The following is a 15,545-nucleotide window of genomic DNA, read 5'->3' on the forward strand; positions in this document are numbered from 1 at the left end:
TGGATTTAAGGAAGGCCCACACTTTTACGGATCCGCTTCTAATTTTACACATCAATATAAAATTCTGATTCTCACTTGTCTGTTGATATAAAATCTTTTTGGGTGATTGAAAATGGTTTAGCAAGTATATATTTGTTTATTATAGTGTTATTGTGCATACAAAGCATTTAATATACATTATTTATGGAAATTAACACTTTGCACTCTGTCCATAAGATCTATATGTCATTTAGTAATTAATACACAGACACAAAATTCTTACTTGCTTTTATGGACCTAAATCTTTTTAATTTTCTTTTAAGCAAACTAACCTGAGATCTATATTATTGATTTAGAGCCTATACCATCCATTTAATTTTTACTTTTTAAAAATTTTGCAATGAATAATTGAAAAAATTGATATTCCAAAAATGGGGGTATACATCTTCAAAAGACTGTTTTGTTAAAAATTCTCTGGTCAACCATAATAAATTATGTGTTTTTGTTAACATTAGATATAATTCTTAATAATTTTAAAGAAAAAATGGCATCTAAACAGTTTGAATTTTGAGAATTATAAAAAATAAAGATATTTTGAGATTTTTTCCTGAAAGACATGGACAGACTTAACATCAATTTGTTAATGTTTTGCAGTAAAGATTTCAAATATTCTCTTGGCAAATAAATATTTTTGATCTTCATAAGTTTTAACATAAATTTGATGTGATTTGCTGCATAACTAAGAGAAATATGATATCACACTTTTTTATGTTCAATTTTGGCTGTTGAGTTTTTAGAGGTATGTGCTCTGAGACCTGTTGTATGAAAATTAACCTGCAAAGATATGCCTTTTATGGGTGTTTTAGTTAGTTTAAGACTTATTCAAGGTATTCAAATTGAAAAATTATCAGTTTGACAGAAAATTCTTAAAGTACGGACCTACCTTAATTGTTCAACCAAGCCTATTTCGTTACTCCTCACTAAGATATTGACAGTAGTGAAGGAAAAACGTCAAGAGTACTGTGCAACTATATATTCAAGAAGTGGTGTGAATCAGATGTGGATACTAAAAAATTCTGAAGAACTATTGGACAATTTGAAATCACAAGACTTTACAAAAATCACCAGCTTAAAAACTTACGACTTTGCAACTTTATACACAACAATTCCCCACGACAAATTAAAATACAGGCTTTTGATATCATTGACAGCTGCTTCTTCAATAAAAATGGAACTCGTAAATTTACTTACCTCGTCACTGGTCATTTGCAAAATTATTTTGTTAAAACAGATTCTGATTGGACACATAAGTACTCTGAAGTTGACTTCAAGAAGATGCTTGAGTTTCTGATTGACAATATCTATGTGGTTTTTTGAGACCAGGTATTCCAACAATTTATTGGAATTCCCATGGGTACAAATTGCGCTCCGTTATTAGCAGACTTATTTTTATATTCATATGAAGCAGAATTTATGCAAAATCTTACACGTGAAAAGAAGAAAACACTTGCTGTAGCCTTCAACTCGACATTTTGATTTATCGACGACGTATTGTCAATTAACAATGGTAATTTCCATTCCTACGTCGATACGATATATTCTGGTGAGCTTGAGATAAAAGATACCACAAAGTCTGACACTTCTGTTTCGTACTTGGATATTTTACTTGAAAAAGACGTGAATGGTAATCTAACAACCAAACTGTATGATAAACGTGATGACATTAACTTTTCTATCGTCAACTTCCCTTACTTATGCAGCAATATACCTTCATCACCTGCATACGGAGTATATATATCTCAGTTGATTCGATACGCAAGAGCCTACGTATGAACAATTTCTGAAACGATGTATATTATTGACAAACAAGTTGATGAAACAAGAATATCAGCAGTCTCGTTTAAAGTCATCATTTCGTAAGTTCTATGGTCGATGTTCTATGGTCGATACAATGACCTTATCAGCAAATACAATTTATCATTGAGTCAAATGCTGACTGACGTTTTTCATACCAAATGTTAGTTCATTATTTATACACTGAATTGACGACGGATTTTTTTCCGTTATTTCCTGATCATGACAAGGAGCATACGGCGGGTGTGACCGGTCGGCAGGCGATGCTCACTCCTCCATGGCACCTGTTCCCACCTCTGATGTTTCTCTGTGTTTGTTCTGCTCTTGTTTTGTATTGTTTTATGGACTTTGAGATTGAATACTGTTCGTTATCTCCATATCCTTCATTTACATATCAAAACTACAGAAAATACTATTCTCGAAAAAAATGAGTGGACGGCTGGGTTCTAATGGCTCAATTGATATATGTACTCCCCTATTTAATATAGGTTCTCAAATCTAACCACGTAAATAAAAAAAAACACTAGAACAGAAACAACCTGGTGAAGATCTTACAACTCACAAGATGCATTCTAAGTTTCATACCTTCAATACACCTATCCTCTTTCATGGTAGCGGTGTCTAGAAATCTGATATCATTGTCGAATCGGATGGAAAATATGACGTGCCTCTCATCTGGCATTATTGCTAGAGACTTGATGATATGACGTCGTTTAACCTTCTCTGGGTACGGAACATTATACAGCGACACCTTCTTTGTCATTAGATCAAACACAATGAATTTCTCCCGTGGTTCCACTGTAGCGGCCACTAATGATTTAGAGCCTATAGAATCAAAATAATTTTTTGTCTTCAAAAAAACAATTTCTTAGGAAAAGGCATAAAATAAAATTGAAAGGGATAAAAATACAGAATAATCATTGTATAAAAATGTCCAAAGTCTCATTTTCTATTAAATTTTCAAAATTAATATTACTAGTATGCATTTATACTATTTAATAAAGTTTCGTTTTTTTTTATAGGGAGGACTTTCCAAAAAAGACATCCAGGGGACTAATTTTTCCTTTATTTTTTTAAAAAAATCACATTTTGTTTTCTATCTTAGGATCAAGCCTTTATCTTGAAATTTAGAAAAATAACTTACCGACTGCTACACCCGTCTCGCTGAAATGAACACCTTCCTGACATTTAATCGTGTCCGTCTTCTTCCCAGTACGGGCATCGTACCAGTCTATGGTATTGTCTTGGAAAACAAGAAAGACAACCCTGCCTTTGTTCGCTGGACACAAAAGAGTTCTCTCCTTTGGGATAGAGATTGTATATGCAACCTCTCCAGTTTCTTTAATTGCAACGAGTTTATGAACGAAATGGACCAAGATCATCGAATCGTTACAAATAAAGAACACTTTAACCGCTATTCCAGTAACGTTCTCGATTGATTTGATCAGCTTTCCGTTTTTAACATCCCAAAGCTTGATGCTATTATCAGGGCGATTTGCACCTTTGAAGAAAAAATTCAGATATATTAAAATGAATTCAATATGTTTTTAATTATTATCAAAAACACTCGTATCAATAATGTTAAGAGTTCGTTTCATCCCACAAAAATCAAAGTAAAGAAACCACTATATACATATAAATTTCATCTTAGTTAATATCTGATTTTTTAAAAAGATAAATTTTGATATATATATAAACTAACAACTAACTACGGTTGAACCATCCTGTTTCATATCCACAGCTCTCAGCTCTTTAGTGTGACCCGATAACGAGTAGACTAAGGACCCTCCGGGCTTCATTAATATATTGTGATAGGGTAGCAAGTAGCTAAAGGGGTAGTCCTTCAGCTGAGTCAGGAAGGAGTCGGCAATCTAAAGTATCAGAAGAAAAACCAAGTACAGGCTTTGGAAAAGTAATAGAAATACATGTGTTTTAAGTATATGACTGGGTCATCACCGCATAATAAAAGCAGAATATGTTATTGTGTATCGAATTATCTGGGATACATTAAAACATTTATGCAGGTGATAATGGACTTTGTTTACCAGCAAGGGTATGGTGTAGTACTTACACGACAGAAAAGTTAAAGCCATCACGTTAAAATAAAGGTTAGTTGTTATTTTCCAATATTGTCATTTTCTAGTAAAAAAAATTCAAAAACCGAAACAGATGTGCCAAACTCTGTTACTTCTTTTATTTTTAATTTAATGGAATATATTGAAATCAATGTATGAATGAAAAATAAAATAATCACCGATAACATTTGTGGATAGATCGAAATGTCGAATACCATGCTACTAAAGTATAAGAGAGACGTTTTCGTGGGGGTCTTTAGTTTTAAATTATTAATAATACTTTCATGACAATTAGAAACAGGTCTGCTAACGAAGGGCCAATGAGAAATCAAGCACATTGTTTGATAATACACGATTAAAAAAACTATAGCGATATTTATTTATCAAATAAGAACTCCATGCAGTATCTTTTTTTTAAATTTATCTTACGAGTATTTATGTGAAAAATCAAACTTATTTCTAAAAAATTCGGTCATTTTGACGGATATATAAAGAAAAAGAATGTTTACAGTCAAACTACTTATTTTACAGCATTTTGACTGTTACTGTACCTTCTCTGATGAAAGCCTGTCAATCAACTGTGGCACAAGTTGCATTTTGTCAAAGATAAGCGCATGCTCAGAGAGCTGTAGCGTGTCTCTGATTATACAAATTTCTTTGTCACTGGTCTTTTCAGTAGAAAGCGTATAATCAGACAGTAGATTGCTGTAAAACATTGAAGAAAAAAATTCTTTATAAGGAACAACTGAATTCAAGAATAATTTGATCCGCTAACTGATTCGTTCAAAGACTTTGCATATAAATATCTTACCTGCAGGACGTGGCAAGTAGTTTGCAAAACATAAATCTAAAATTGCACAAGCTCTCTTTCTTAGCCATCTCTATCTGACCAGCTTTGATTCTGTGATAAGGTAAGTTATTCAGCTTCCGTACATTGAATGAACTTCCAAACATCAGTGGCTGTGTTGAGACAAACCTGTCCGCCTCTGACATTTTTCCAGACTTATCTTTGTATGGTTTCTTCTTATTTCCTAAATATAAGTACATACATTTACATACATATAGTATAAACCTCATTTACCGTCATTTAAGTGATTTTTTTTTTCTCGGAAAACATTTGGAGGCAAAAAAAAGTTACATGTACTTCACTGAATACTTTGCTTTCTGCCAACGTTATAATATTTTTCGGACTTTTTTTCATACACATCATTCAATTTAATTTTTTATCAGAAAATCATGCATAAAATGTTGTAAATTTAAGGAGTGTTCATACAAAATTTACAACATAGCAGCTTTATCGTTGAAGAGTTTGTCTTTAAATTCCATCTAGTAAATTCACAACATAACAATAGTACCATGTTAAGGAGAAAACTAAATAATTTATTTAACATGCATTAACGTGATTACTATAAACACTGAATAGAAAGAAACAACGAGGGCGCTTTTGATTGGCATTCGGCAGGAATCTGGGCGTAATTGGAAAGTGAAAATTTTATCGACATGTCACGTGAAATTTTAACATTTTTTTTATTTATCGGGTTCCTGTGCAACAGGAAAGGAAAATGTTTTCCCGAAGTTGAGCTTTGATTTGCTAAGAAATGACTTGAAAATTGGCCAGATCAGACATTTGGTACAAAATGGTACATTTTTAAACACGTTTTTCTATAATTTTTCTATCTCTGGGTCTTCTCTCCATGATTTTGAAACGTTATTTGTTTGTATTTTAATTCAAAGAAACGAATACACTTTTTTTAAAAATGGAGAGAAGACCCAGAGACCACGAAAAATGAACTTTTCCCCAAAAAATCCAAATGTGTGAATGTGGTGCTTCTTTGTCCTTTTAAAATCAACTTTGTATGTGTAGCGGTGATAGCTTAGGAAGTTGGGCTACCTGTTCAGTGCACTGGAATCGAAAAGTTTTTGGTTCGAGTCTGGCATGGGGCGTTAATTATTTTTTTCATGCAAACAACCATTTATTTTGTCAGTTTCTTTTTATATATATCAAAATTTTGAATTAGATTAATTTTGGTTCAGTTTGGTTCTCGAGCGAAATCAATTCTAATCTTCTATTCTATATAATGTACACTGTACATGTACACGCATCATGCATCTATATGCATTAAATATTTTAGGTGTTTATTTTTTGTGAAACATTACTATGTTATAGTACCCCCTAGGAAAAACGGACAAAAATGTTACAATCTCACGCTTTCAAACTAATTGAAAAAAACCTATGGACGTGTTTGTAAACTCTGACAAGTTATCTTCAGCCAACCAAATCATGGACATTTAAACCATAAATGTTTCGTGCAAATGATTCTTGCAGATCACACGCCAAATGCGCCCATCTTCTTTGAACATCATAAAATTTACAATTTGATGATTTAGAAGTTTTATGTATGCATTATTTATCCAGTGTTTTATTTCAAACTTGCGTTTGTAAAATATTGTATCCCTGATCTTCAGGCCTGGAGTAAATACATATACATGTAGATACTTTACCATTGGACCATGTTCCACTGAAGAAGTCGGCCAGTGCTGCGTGTAGCCTCTGCTCTTCTCGACAATAGCGGTCTTGTGCTGCCTGTATAAACTGTCTGTGGTACCAGTACATCACGGTCAACCTATCAGCACCTCGCTCAACTGTAAGTTTATAAATAAATACAATTATTATACTTCTGTTAAAATGTTTCCTTTATAAAGTTCAGAAGGTAAAATAACTATCTTTTATAGTTCACGCATAGCAAAGCTATACCCCGGGGTATAGTATACACTTATCCACTGGTTGTGAGTGGGATAGCTCTTTTATCAAACTCTTGACAGGGACTATTCCCCTCGGGCAAGCCCTCGGGGAATAGTCCCTGTCAAGGGTTTGATAAAAGAGCTATCCCACTCACAACCAGTGGATAAGCGTTTTATTATACTGATGTATAATATAATTTCTATGGTTTGAGTTTTTTGGGAGTAAGATAATACTGCAAGAATAATCTGAATCCCGATGACGTCACAATGCTACTGAAATCATTATGACATCATCAGTCAATAGATTTATCGCTGGAAATCAAAATTGGAGGCAAAAATTGCATGAAAATTTTCCGAGGGTGGATAGCAAAAACTATACCCCGGGGTATAGCTTTGCTATGCCTGAACTATAAAAGATAGTTATTTTACCTTCTGAACTTCATATAGGAAACAATCTAACAGACGTATAATAATTTTTGCTATCCACCCTCGGAAAATTTTCATGCAATTGTTGCCGCCAATTTTGATTTCTTTAAACAAGAGTTTAAAGATCTTTTGACATCTTTAAACTGATGATGTCATAATGACTTCAGTAGCATTGTGACGTCATCGGGATTTCAGATTATTCTTGCAGAATTATCCAACTCCAAAAAAAAAAATAAAACCTCAGAAATTATATTATACATCACTCATCAGTATAATAAAACGTTTATCCACTGGTTGTGAGTGGGATAGCTCTTTTATCAAACCCTTGACAGGAACTATTCCCCTCGGGCAAGCCCTCGGGGAATAGTTTTGTCGCGGGTTTGATAAAAGAGCTATCCCACTCACAACCAGTGGATAAGTGTATAATATTCTTCAAGATATCTTTTTTTAAAGCATTACATACAGACAAAGTGGGTAATTTTTATTACCTTGCCCTTCAATATTTTTATCTCAATTTCATGGTGAAAGGGAATTGTGGTTTGAAATTTCAAAAGTTCATAGGCTTTTTCAGATATTTTCCGGAAACAAAAGTGTTAAACATAGACAGAATGACAGACAAATGGACCTAGGGGCCCAAAATTATTATACCCTACTTTCTGTGAATAAGGGTAACAAAATAAGACATTTTAAATCAATATTAAGGTTTTTAACTTACCAATATATTCACTTAAATCCGCCTTAAGTCTAAGTAGAAGTAATGGAGGCAGACGACGAAGAGGAGGCGTCCAGTAAGTATATACGTCATTAAGTACGTCATCATCACAGGCTAGAATGTCCTCTATTTCTCCTTCTGAGAGGCCACTTTTTGCTTTAAATTATAAAATGAAACATATGGAGATAACGAACAGTATTCAAGGTCAAAAGTCCATTAAACAATACAAAATAGGAGCAGAGCAAACAGAGACCTCCAAAACATCGGAGGTGGGATCAGGTGCCATGGAGGAGTAAGCACCTCCTGCCGACCGGTCATACCCGCCGTGTGCTCCTTGTCATGATCGGGAAATAACGGAAAAATCCTCTATCAATTCATTATACAAATAATTGACTAACAACTAGTTAGAAAAACGCCAGTCAGCATTTGACTCAATGATAAATTGTATTTGCTGACAGGGTCCTTGTATCGACCATAGAACTAAGAAATAATGACTTTAAACGAGACTGTTGAATTCTTGTGTCATCAACTTATTTGTCAATAATTTACCTCGTTTTAGATATTGTTCATACGTACAGCATGCCCCTGGGTATTGATTCAACTGAGATATATTAACTCCGATGATGATGAAGGTATATTGCTGCATAAGTAAGGGAAGTTGACGATAGAAAAGTTTAAGTCATCACGTTTATCATAGAGCTTAATTGTTAGATTACCATTAACGTCCTTTTCAAGTAAAATATCTAAATATGCAACAGATGTGTCAGACTCTGTGGTATCTTTTATCTCAAGCTCACCAGGATATATCGTATCAACATAAGAATGGAAATTACCATTGTTAATTGACAGTACGTCGATCGTCGATATATCTTAATGTGGAGTTGAAGGCCACGGCAAGTGTTTTCTCCTAATATCATCAAATACAATTGATCATTAAGTCAAATGCTGATTGACGTTTTTCATACTAATTGTTAGTCCATTATTTATACATTGAATTGACGACGGATTTTTCCGTTATTTCCCAATCATGACAAGGAGCACACGGCGGGTGTGACCGGTCAGCAGGGAATACTCACTCCTCCATGGTACCTGATCCCACCTCTGATGTTTTAGAGGTCCGTGTTTGCTCTGCTCCTATTTTGTATTGTTTTATGGACTTTCATATTGAGTACTTTTTGTTATCTCCATATCTTTTTACGCATATATTTTGCACAAATTCTGCTTCATATGAATACAAAATAGGGCTGCCAATAACGGGATGCAGCCGCTACCCAAAAAACAATTTTATTAACCTTCAAATTCGAATTTGATTTGGAGAACTTCTTAACGTCTTCATTGTTTTGAACAACTACATAGCTACATTTTGTATTACTTACCAGCTGTAATGTAACCAAGTGTTTTTGATACAAAAAGTTCACCATGCATTCTCTCTAACTGGAAGAAGAGACGATTGATGCTGTCCCGTATTGTGGTTTGCAGTCTGGTAGAATCTTGCGTTGCTGATGATGTCCATCTACACGCTTCATCAAATGACAACTTCAGATTCAGCGGAAGTGGACACTCATCAAACGACCGCAGTAACAAGTCTCTCTGTGACTCTGTAAGCGTCCTGTGTTTTCCTTTTAACCAAGAGTCGACAATACTTTTCACATCAACTTCTGGTAATTTTTCCACAGCAATATAATTTTCTGACGACGGATACAGAAATTTGATGGAGGGGAAACATTCATATTTCTCGTCCTCCAAGGTTGACACTATAATTCTGACATGCTGTGGTACAAAGCTTGGCATCCATCCAAGCTGTCGACCCTGATGGGAAGTATCTAGCTGGTCCATCGAATCTAAAAGAAGGAGAAGCTCTTTGTCTTTCGTCGGTAAATCTTGCAAACATCTCTGAAACTCTAAGACAAGCTCCTTTGGCTCCTGAAGTAAATAAGTATAAAATTAATAGATGCAACATCAAATAAACAAATTTGGAAAAGATATATTACAGTGTAAAATAAATTGCATTGGCAGTGTCTGTTACTTACCTCTGAAGTTACTGATGTATCGCCGTAAACAGTTTTGATTTGGTGACAAATACTTCTCAGCAGGGAATTTATATTGGAGCTCCTGGGAGTAGTCCCAATGAATCTAAGCATGAAAATTGTACATATATTAGCGTTTTATTCCTTTTCTGTTATAAAAGCATTTAAATGCACCAACTGAGGAATGTTTTACCTGATGACAACCACCGTGTCCTGAACGGCGGAGTCGGTCATCATGGCTGTCTGGGCCATAATGGAGGTCTTACCAGAGCCAGACTCGCCATGGATAACTAGTGGAGCATCGTCATCGCTGTTCAGGTAGGATTCTACTTTCTGAAATATGATGAAAAATTAAATACTTCAATTCCAAGACAGCTATTAATATCACAGTCTGTATAACTGTCTCGTTCTAGAGCAAAAATGTGTGCTTCGAATAACCATGTCTTAAAATTCAAACTGTGTCTATCTAACATGTTCTCTGACATTATTTCATTAATGTTTTCAAAAACATATGTTGATGATTACCTTCATGATATGGCCACGACCATGGAAATTTTCGGATTTTTCATGAGCAAATCTAAGGTGTTGAAGACATTCCTCAAACAGTGCGTTGTTTTTGAATGTGCTTTGTTCTCTTTCTTCGATTCCAGCTTTTATTAATCGACAGATATGTGTCTCAAAATCAGAAGTCATTTTCCTAAGGTACTCCTTGTGTTGGGTGTTTTCTTGGTCAATCCCTATAGATTAATTAATTTTTTTATGTAAAAAATATCAATTTTAAATTAGAACGATTATTTCTCATACTTTTTTTCAGAATCTGTTTAAATACGTGAACAACAGAACTACCTTTTTCTGTCCAGTCAATATCATAGGAACAGATGTTTTCAGGGGAGAGGACCTTTGGGATTTTCTTCTCCTTCAAGTCATTCAACATCATCTTTGCCTTCTTAATTTTCTCATCTGGGCCCAAGCATTCTATAATTAGAGAACACAAAACTAAAATACTTCAGATATCAAATAATATGTCTTATGAAATGCCCCCATACTTTCGGAAAGCTTGTAAAACCTGAAGTAGTTTAAAAAGTCAATGAAAGGACTTCATATACGATTGTCTGAGAGAGGGCGCATGTCTGTTATTGTATGTGAGAGAGAGAATGTGTGCGCGCAATTTACCTGTAAATCTAGAAACAAGTCTAGATGACCCAGCTTTGTCAATCCCCCGTATATTTCTTTTGAACCATAAACAATGTTTGTTTGCATCCTTTACATCCAGTAGTCCAGCTTTTACTTCTTTTTCAGAGACTGAAAAAAGTGTTTCAATTTTGAACATTGAAACTTATTTCTTATCGTTAAACTATTTGGAAGTTAAGAAAAAGATATCTAGAATACTATTTTGGAGTTTTTCAATGTTTTTAATGATACATTTGGTACAATTTAAAGCAAATTATATCGGTAATAGTATTTGTGCAGCTGAAATATTCGAATATATTTATTTTTGGTATTTGTTTCAGCTTCTCTTTGTATTGGAGAAGGTAGTAAATGTTGATATTTACCGGAAATGACGTACTTCTCAGCTTCCGTTTCTCCTACTGCCTTTTTAGCGGCTTCATAAAGAGCTCCTTGCATAGCATCGTTATCCTCCCACCATTTTGACTTGGCTGCCAATTTTTTATCGGCTTCTGGCGAAAGAAATTCTGGTAAGATTTTGCTGATGGACTGCAAGACGTATACCGGAGGTACAGAGTTGTCATCCCTAATGTACCATCTACATTAAACAAATATATTTTAATAATATTAGCTGAATAAAAGAAAAGATGATCTTTTAGGTTAGACATTTGGAAAAGCATAACGAGTGTACTTACTTCTTTAACAATGCAGTATTCTTCTCAACTTGGGCACAGTTCAAAAGCTTCTCAAACTCTGAGGCGTCTATTTCTCTCGGCAGTGCACAGTATCCGTACTTATGTGATAATAATGTCTGGGGATGATTAATATATAAAAAAAATAATTATAAATATATATGTACATGAATGTTTTATGAAAATGGCTGAAAAGTTGACCATTTGAACTTAGAAATTAGAAAAAATCAGAAACTGCAATTTTAAATCATTTATGTTTGAAGCAATAAATAAAATATATCAAATCAATTTTATGTAAGAAAGTGAACCCTTCAAACATTTAATGATCTATACTTACAACAAAGAATGGTCCAGTAGACATGTCTCGACATTGGGTCAGTTCCTTTAGACACAGCTCTGTACCCATGTGGTCATCTGTAGACTCATCCCTGACCCCCCATCTCATGTCCACCACCTGGAAGTCGTAACCTCGGCTCTGACAAAACAGTTTTATTCTGGGATACGTTTCCTCTAGAAGCATGTTCCGTTCCAGCATGGTGTCTAAAGTTAGTAAATCAAACTTAAATTTAAAAAAAATCATATATGTTCACTTACAACACAAGAAGAGATGCAATGGATTGCAAAACTGTTAACGAATAAAAAGTAATATTGTTTTTCATTTATTTTACTTTATATTTCATTCATTATAAAGTGAACCTGTAAATAAACTACTTATGTTATACCTGTAAATATACAGGGTGTGTAAACCTTGAATTTATTACTTGTATTACCTGTAAATATACTGCTTGTGTTAACCTGTGAATTTATTATTTGTATTACCTGTAAATGTACTGCTTGTGTTAACCTGTGAATTTATTACTTGTATTACCTGTAAATGTACTGTTTGTGTAACCTGTGAGTTTATTACTTGTATTACCTGTAAATGTACTGCATTTGTTAACCTGTGAATTTATTACTTGTATTACCTGTAAATGTACTGCTTGTGTAACCTGAGAATTTATTACTTGTATCATCTGTAAATGTACTGCTTGTGTTAACCTGTGAATTTATTACTTGTATTACCTGTAAATGTACTGCATGTGTTCACCTGTGAATTTATTACTTGTATTACCTGTAAATATACTGCTTGTGTAACCTGTGAGTTTATTACTTGTATTACCTGTAAATGTACTGCTTGTGTTAACCTGTGAATTTATTACTTGTATTACCTGTAAATGTACTGCTTGTGTTAACCTGTGAATTTATTACTTGTATTACCTGTAAATGTACTGTTTGTGTAACCTGTGAGTTTATTACTTGTATTACCTGTAAATGTACTGCATTTGTTAACCTGTGAATTTATTACTTGTAATACCTGTAAATGTACTGTTTGTATTACCTGTGAATGTATTACTTGTAATACCTGTAAATGTACTGCTTGTGAATATTCGAACTACTTTCGATGTTTTGGGGAGAGGTTTAGTAACATCACCAAATAAAACGAAATGAGCAGATTGGCTGACGTCCTTTTCTGAGTCGTCAAATTGAGATTTCGAAGCCGACTTCTTTATCTCCAGATACTGTTTTATCTGAGCGTACAGAGTGTCGAATTCCGGCAGTTTTGTTGAACCCGATTTTACTCGTCCATTATTCTCTAATGAGGTACAACCTTTTGTGGCTTTCTGTTTTGTAGGGAATTTCGATGTTTTGTTGGCCTCGAAAGAAGATATCCTGGATTTTAATGGCGGCCTCGCCTTGGCGTCTAGTGAATGGGAAGGTTGTGAGGAGCATACTTTGTGGGGCACGGGTCTTGCCACAGTTGACTGACTGGTCGTCTTTGCTGTCTTTGAGCTGAAATAATCCAGTTCAAAAATTTTGAATGACATTGTCACAATTGCCAAATTTTTTTTTAAAAAAACTCAACTTCTGTGCACAAATCGCTGAATTTCTATAATACGAATTTTTAAAAATTCAATGCTGATATATTAAGATGTCATATTTATGTAAATATTAAGATGTCATAATTAGGATTTTAATTCGAAGAAATTTGAACAAAAGGATTTTTACAAATCTCTATGACCTAGGCAATTCGTAATATATTGTTTAAATTTTACACGAACTGGCCACCTTATCATTTAAACCGAGCATGTTTTTTTTTACCTGGTTACGTGTAAACACTGCAGAATGATACGATGTACTACATGCACGATAATTTGGTTTTGACATTCTCACTGATCATCTTGTATATATGGAGAAGAGTGAAAGTTATGATAAAGTAATTACGACCTTTACATTCTCGTGTATTTTCCTGTCATTCATATAAATAATTAATTAAGCATTACCTGCTTTGTCCTCCAGTATTTCGTACCTTCTTCATTGTATTATTATCAACTGTAATTCATAGCTATATTTAATCTTTAAAAAAAAGACCGAATGTCCATTTCAGGCATTTGTAAACACTTCGTAAACGGAAGACACGGGTCAAAACAGGTTGCCCAGTTAGTATCGAACGAATAAATACGCGTCAGTGATTCGTATTCTACCTGCATGGGTGGATCGTAGATTTTTGCAGTATGGAACAAGGTAATAGACAAACAATAAAGTGGACTGCACATGAAGCGAGGCATCAATTTCGTTTCTCTTCGCCTTCACCATTTAAAAAAAATCGCATTCTACATTGCAACTTTTTTTTTTTTGGTATTTACATCTACATTCTACTTATATATTTCCTACTGATCTAATATTCTTCAATGGCATCTTTTAAAAATCCTCTTCTAAAGTAACCACAGTGATAGAAGACATGAAACTTTTGTGGAAGCATCCCCAGGTAGTGTAGATCCAGGTTTGTTCAAATCAGGATCTGCAGGGGTAATGACTGACTCCTTTTCCTTACATAGGCCTAATATTATTATATCATAATAAGGTCTTCAGCTAGGATGTTTAAATTGTACATGAGAAATTACAACGTACACTTTACATCTCATTTTTATTTTTCAAAATTCGACCTACGAGAAAATCAGTTTCAGAAAGAAATCAATGAAGAAAAAAGTCAACACATGAAGTCAATCATTTTTATGGGATGTAGAGAGACAAAAATTTTGTTCCTGGTTAACTGTTTAATGTTTTTTTTCTTCATCCTTTAAGATGGTTAAAATATTTCAGAAAAAGAAAACCGATTCGAATACGTTAATTACATGAGAAATTTTTGCAAAATAAAATTAAGTTTAGACAAATTAATTTTCCAATAAAAGACGTTAGCAACAGGAGGGTTGATTTTTAAGTAATACAACTTCGATCGACCGTCTCCTTTTCCTTGGCATAGGATAATTAGTTTATAAATAACACCACAACGAAAGGAATACTTGCAAAGAAAGGTAGGGATGGAACTATCATATTGAACAATATTCCACATGCAATGATCCAGTATTCATTAACTGACTGTTAAGAGTACGTTCATTTTGCTTTTAGTTCATGTATATTTAAAAAAAAAATGAAATCTACACGCTTGAATTTGAAAATTAAATTTCCGTGATACAGTGAAAACTGTCTAATCCGACACCTGATTAATCCGACACACTGTAAATTCCGACGTTAAATTTCTTTCCTATTTTAGTATTTTCCTTGTTTTTAACACTGTCCAATCCGACACCCTGTCTATTCTGACACAAAATTCCTCTCCCAGAGCATGTCGGATTACACAGGTTTCACTGTATTTACTATGCCTTATCAACACCATTAACAGGCATTTTGACCGCAGGAAGGAAAATCAATATAGGTACATTGTCAGATATGACGATGTTCTCATTCTTGAAATAAAGAAAAGCTTTTATGGTTTAAAATGCAAAGAAAAAAAATTTCCATAGAATTGGCTGGTTTCAGCTATTACTACATA

The 15,545-nt window shown here is 33.9% G+C and overlaps 1 protein-coding gene across 1 annotated transcript in view; it reads right to left on the reverse strand.

Annotated features, from left to right (window-relative positions):
• The window catches only part of LOC134255382 (NACHT domain- and WD repeat-containing protein 1-like), a 33,564-nt gene extending 19,474 nt beyond the window's left edge, over positions 1-14,090 (reverse strand). The window contains exons 1-18 of the mRNA XM_062737898.1: positions 13,996-14,090; positions 13,077-13,504; positions 12,012-12,214; positions 11,678-11,793; positions 11,369-11,580; positions 10,989-11,117; positions 10,662-10,790; positions 10,341-10,552; positions 10,009-10,148; positions 9,819-9,921; positions 9,165-9,711; positions 7,792-7,944; positions 6,406-6,551; positions 4,720-4,931; positions 4,460-4,613; positions 3,536-3,704; positions 2,978-3,334; positions 2,419-2,658 (exon numbers count right to left, since the gene is read on the reverse strand). Of these exons, the coding sequence (XP_062593882.1) occupies positions 2,419-2,658; positions 2,978-3,334; positions 3,536-3,704; positions 4,460-4,613; positions 4,720-4,931; positions 6,406-6,551; positions 7,792-7,944; positions 9,165-9,711; positions 9,819-9,921; positions 10,009-10,148; positions 10,341-10,552; positions 10,662-10,790; positions 10,989-11,117; positions 11,369-11,580; positions 11,678-11,793; positions 12,012-12,214; positions 13,077-13,504; positions 13,996-14,030 (3,685 nt within the window). The 5' untranslated portion in view covers positions 14,031-14,090. The remainder of the gene's footprint in view (positions 1-2,418; positions 2,659-2,977; positions 3,335-3,535; positions 3,705-4,459; positions 4,614-4,719; positions 4,932-6,405; positions 6,552-7,791; positions 7,945-9,164; positions 9,712-9,818; positions 9,922-10,008; positions 10,149-10,340; positions 10,553-10,661; positions 10,791-10,988; positions 11,118-11,368; positions 11,581-11,677; positions 11,794-12,011; positions 12,215-13,076; positions 13,505-13,995) is intronic.
• Between the last annotated feature and the right edge of the window lie 1,455 nt (positions 14,091-15,545).

This window comes from Saccostrea cucullata, unplaced genomic scaffold, assembly GCF_032062105.1.
Source record: "Saccostrea cucullata isolate Sc308-1 unplaced genomic scaffold, CSIRO_AGI_Scuc_v1 ctg3703, whole genome shotgun sequence".
Taxonomy (NCBI): domain Eukaryota; kingdom Metazoa; phylum Mollusca; class Bivalvia; order Ostreida; family Ostreidae; genus Saccostrea; species Saccostrea cuccullata.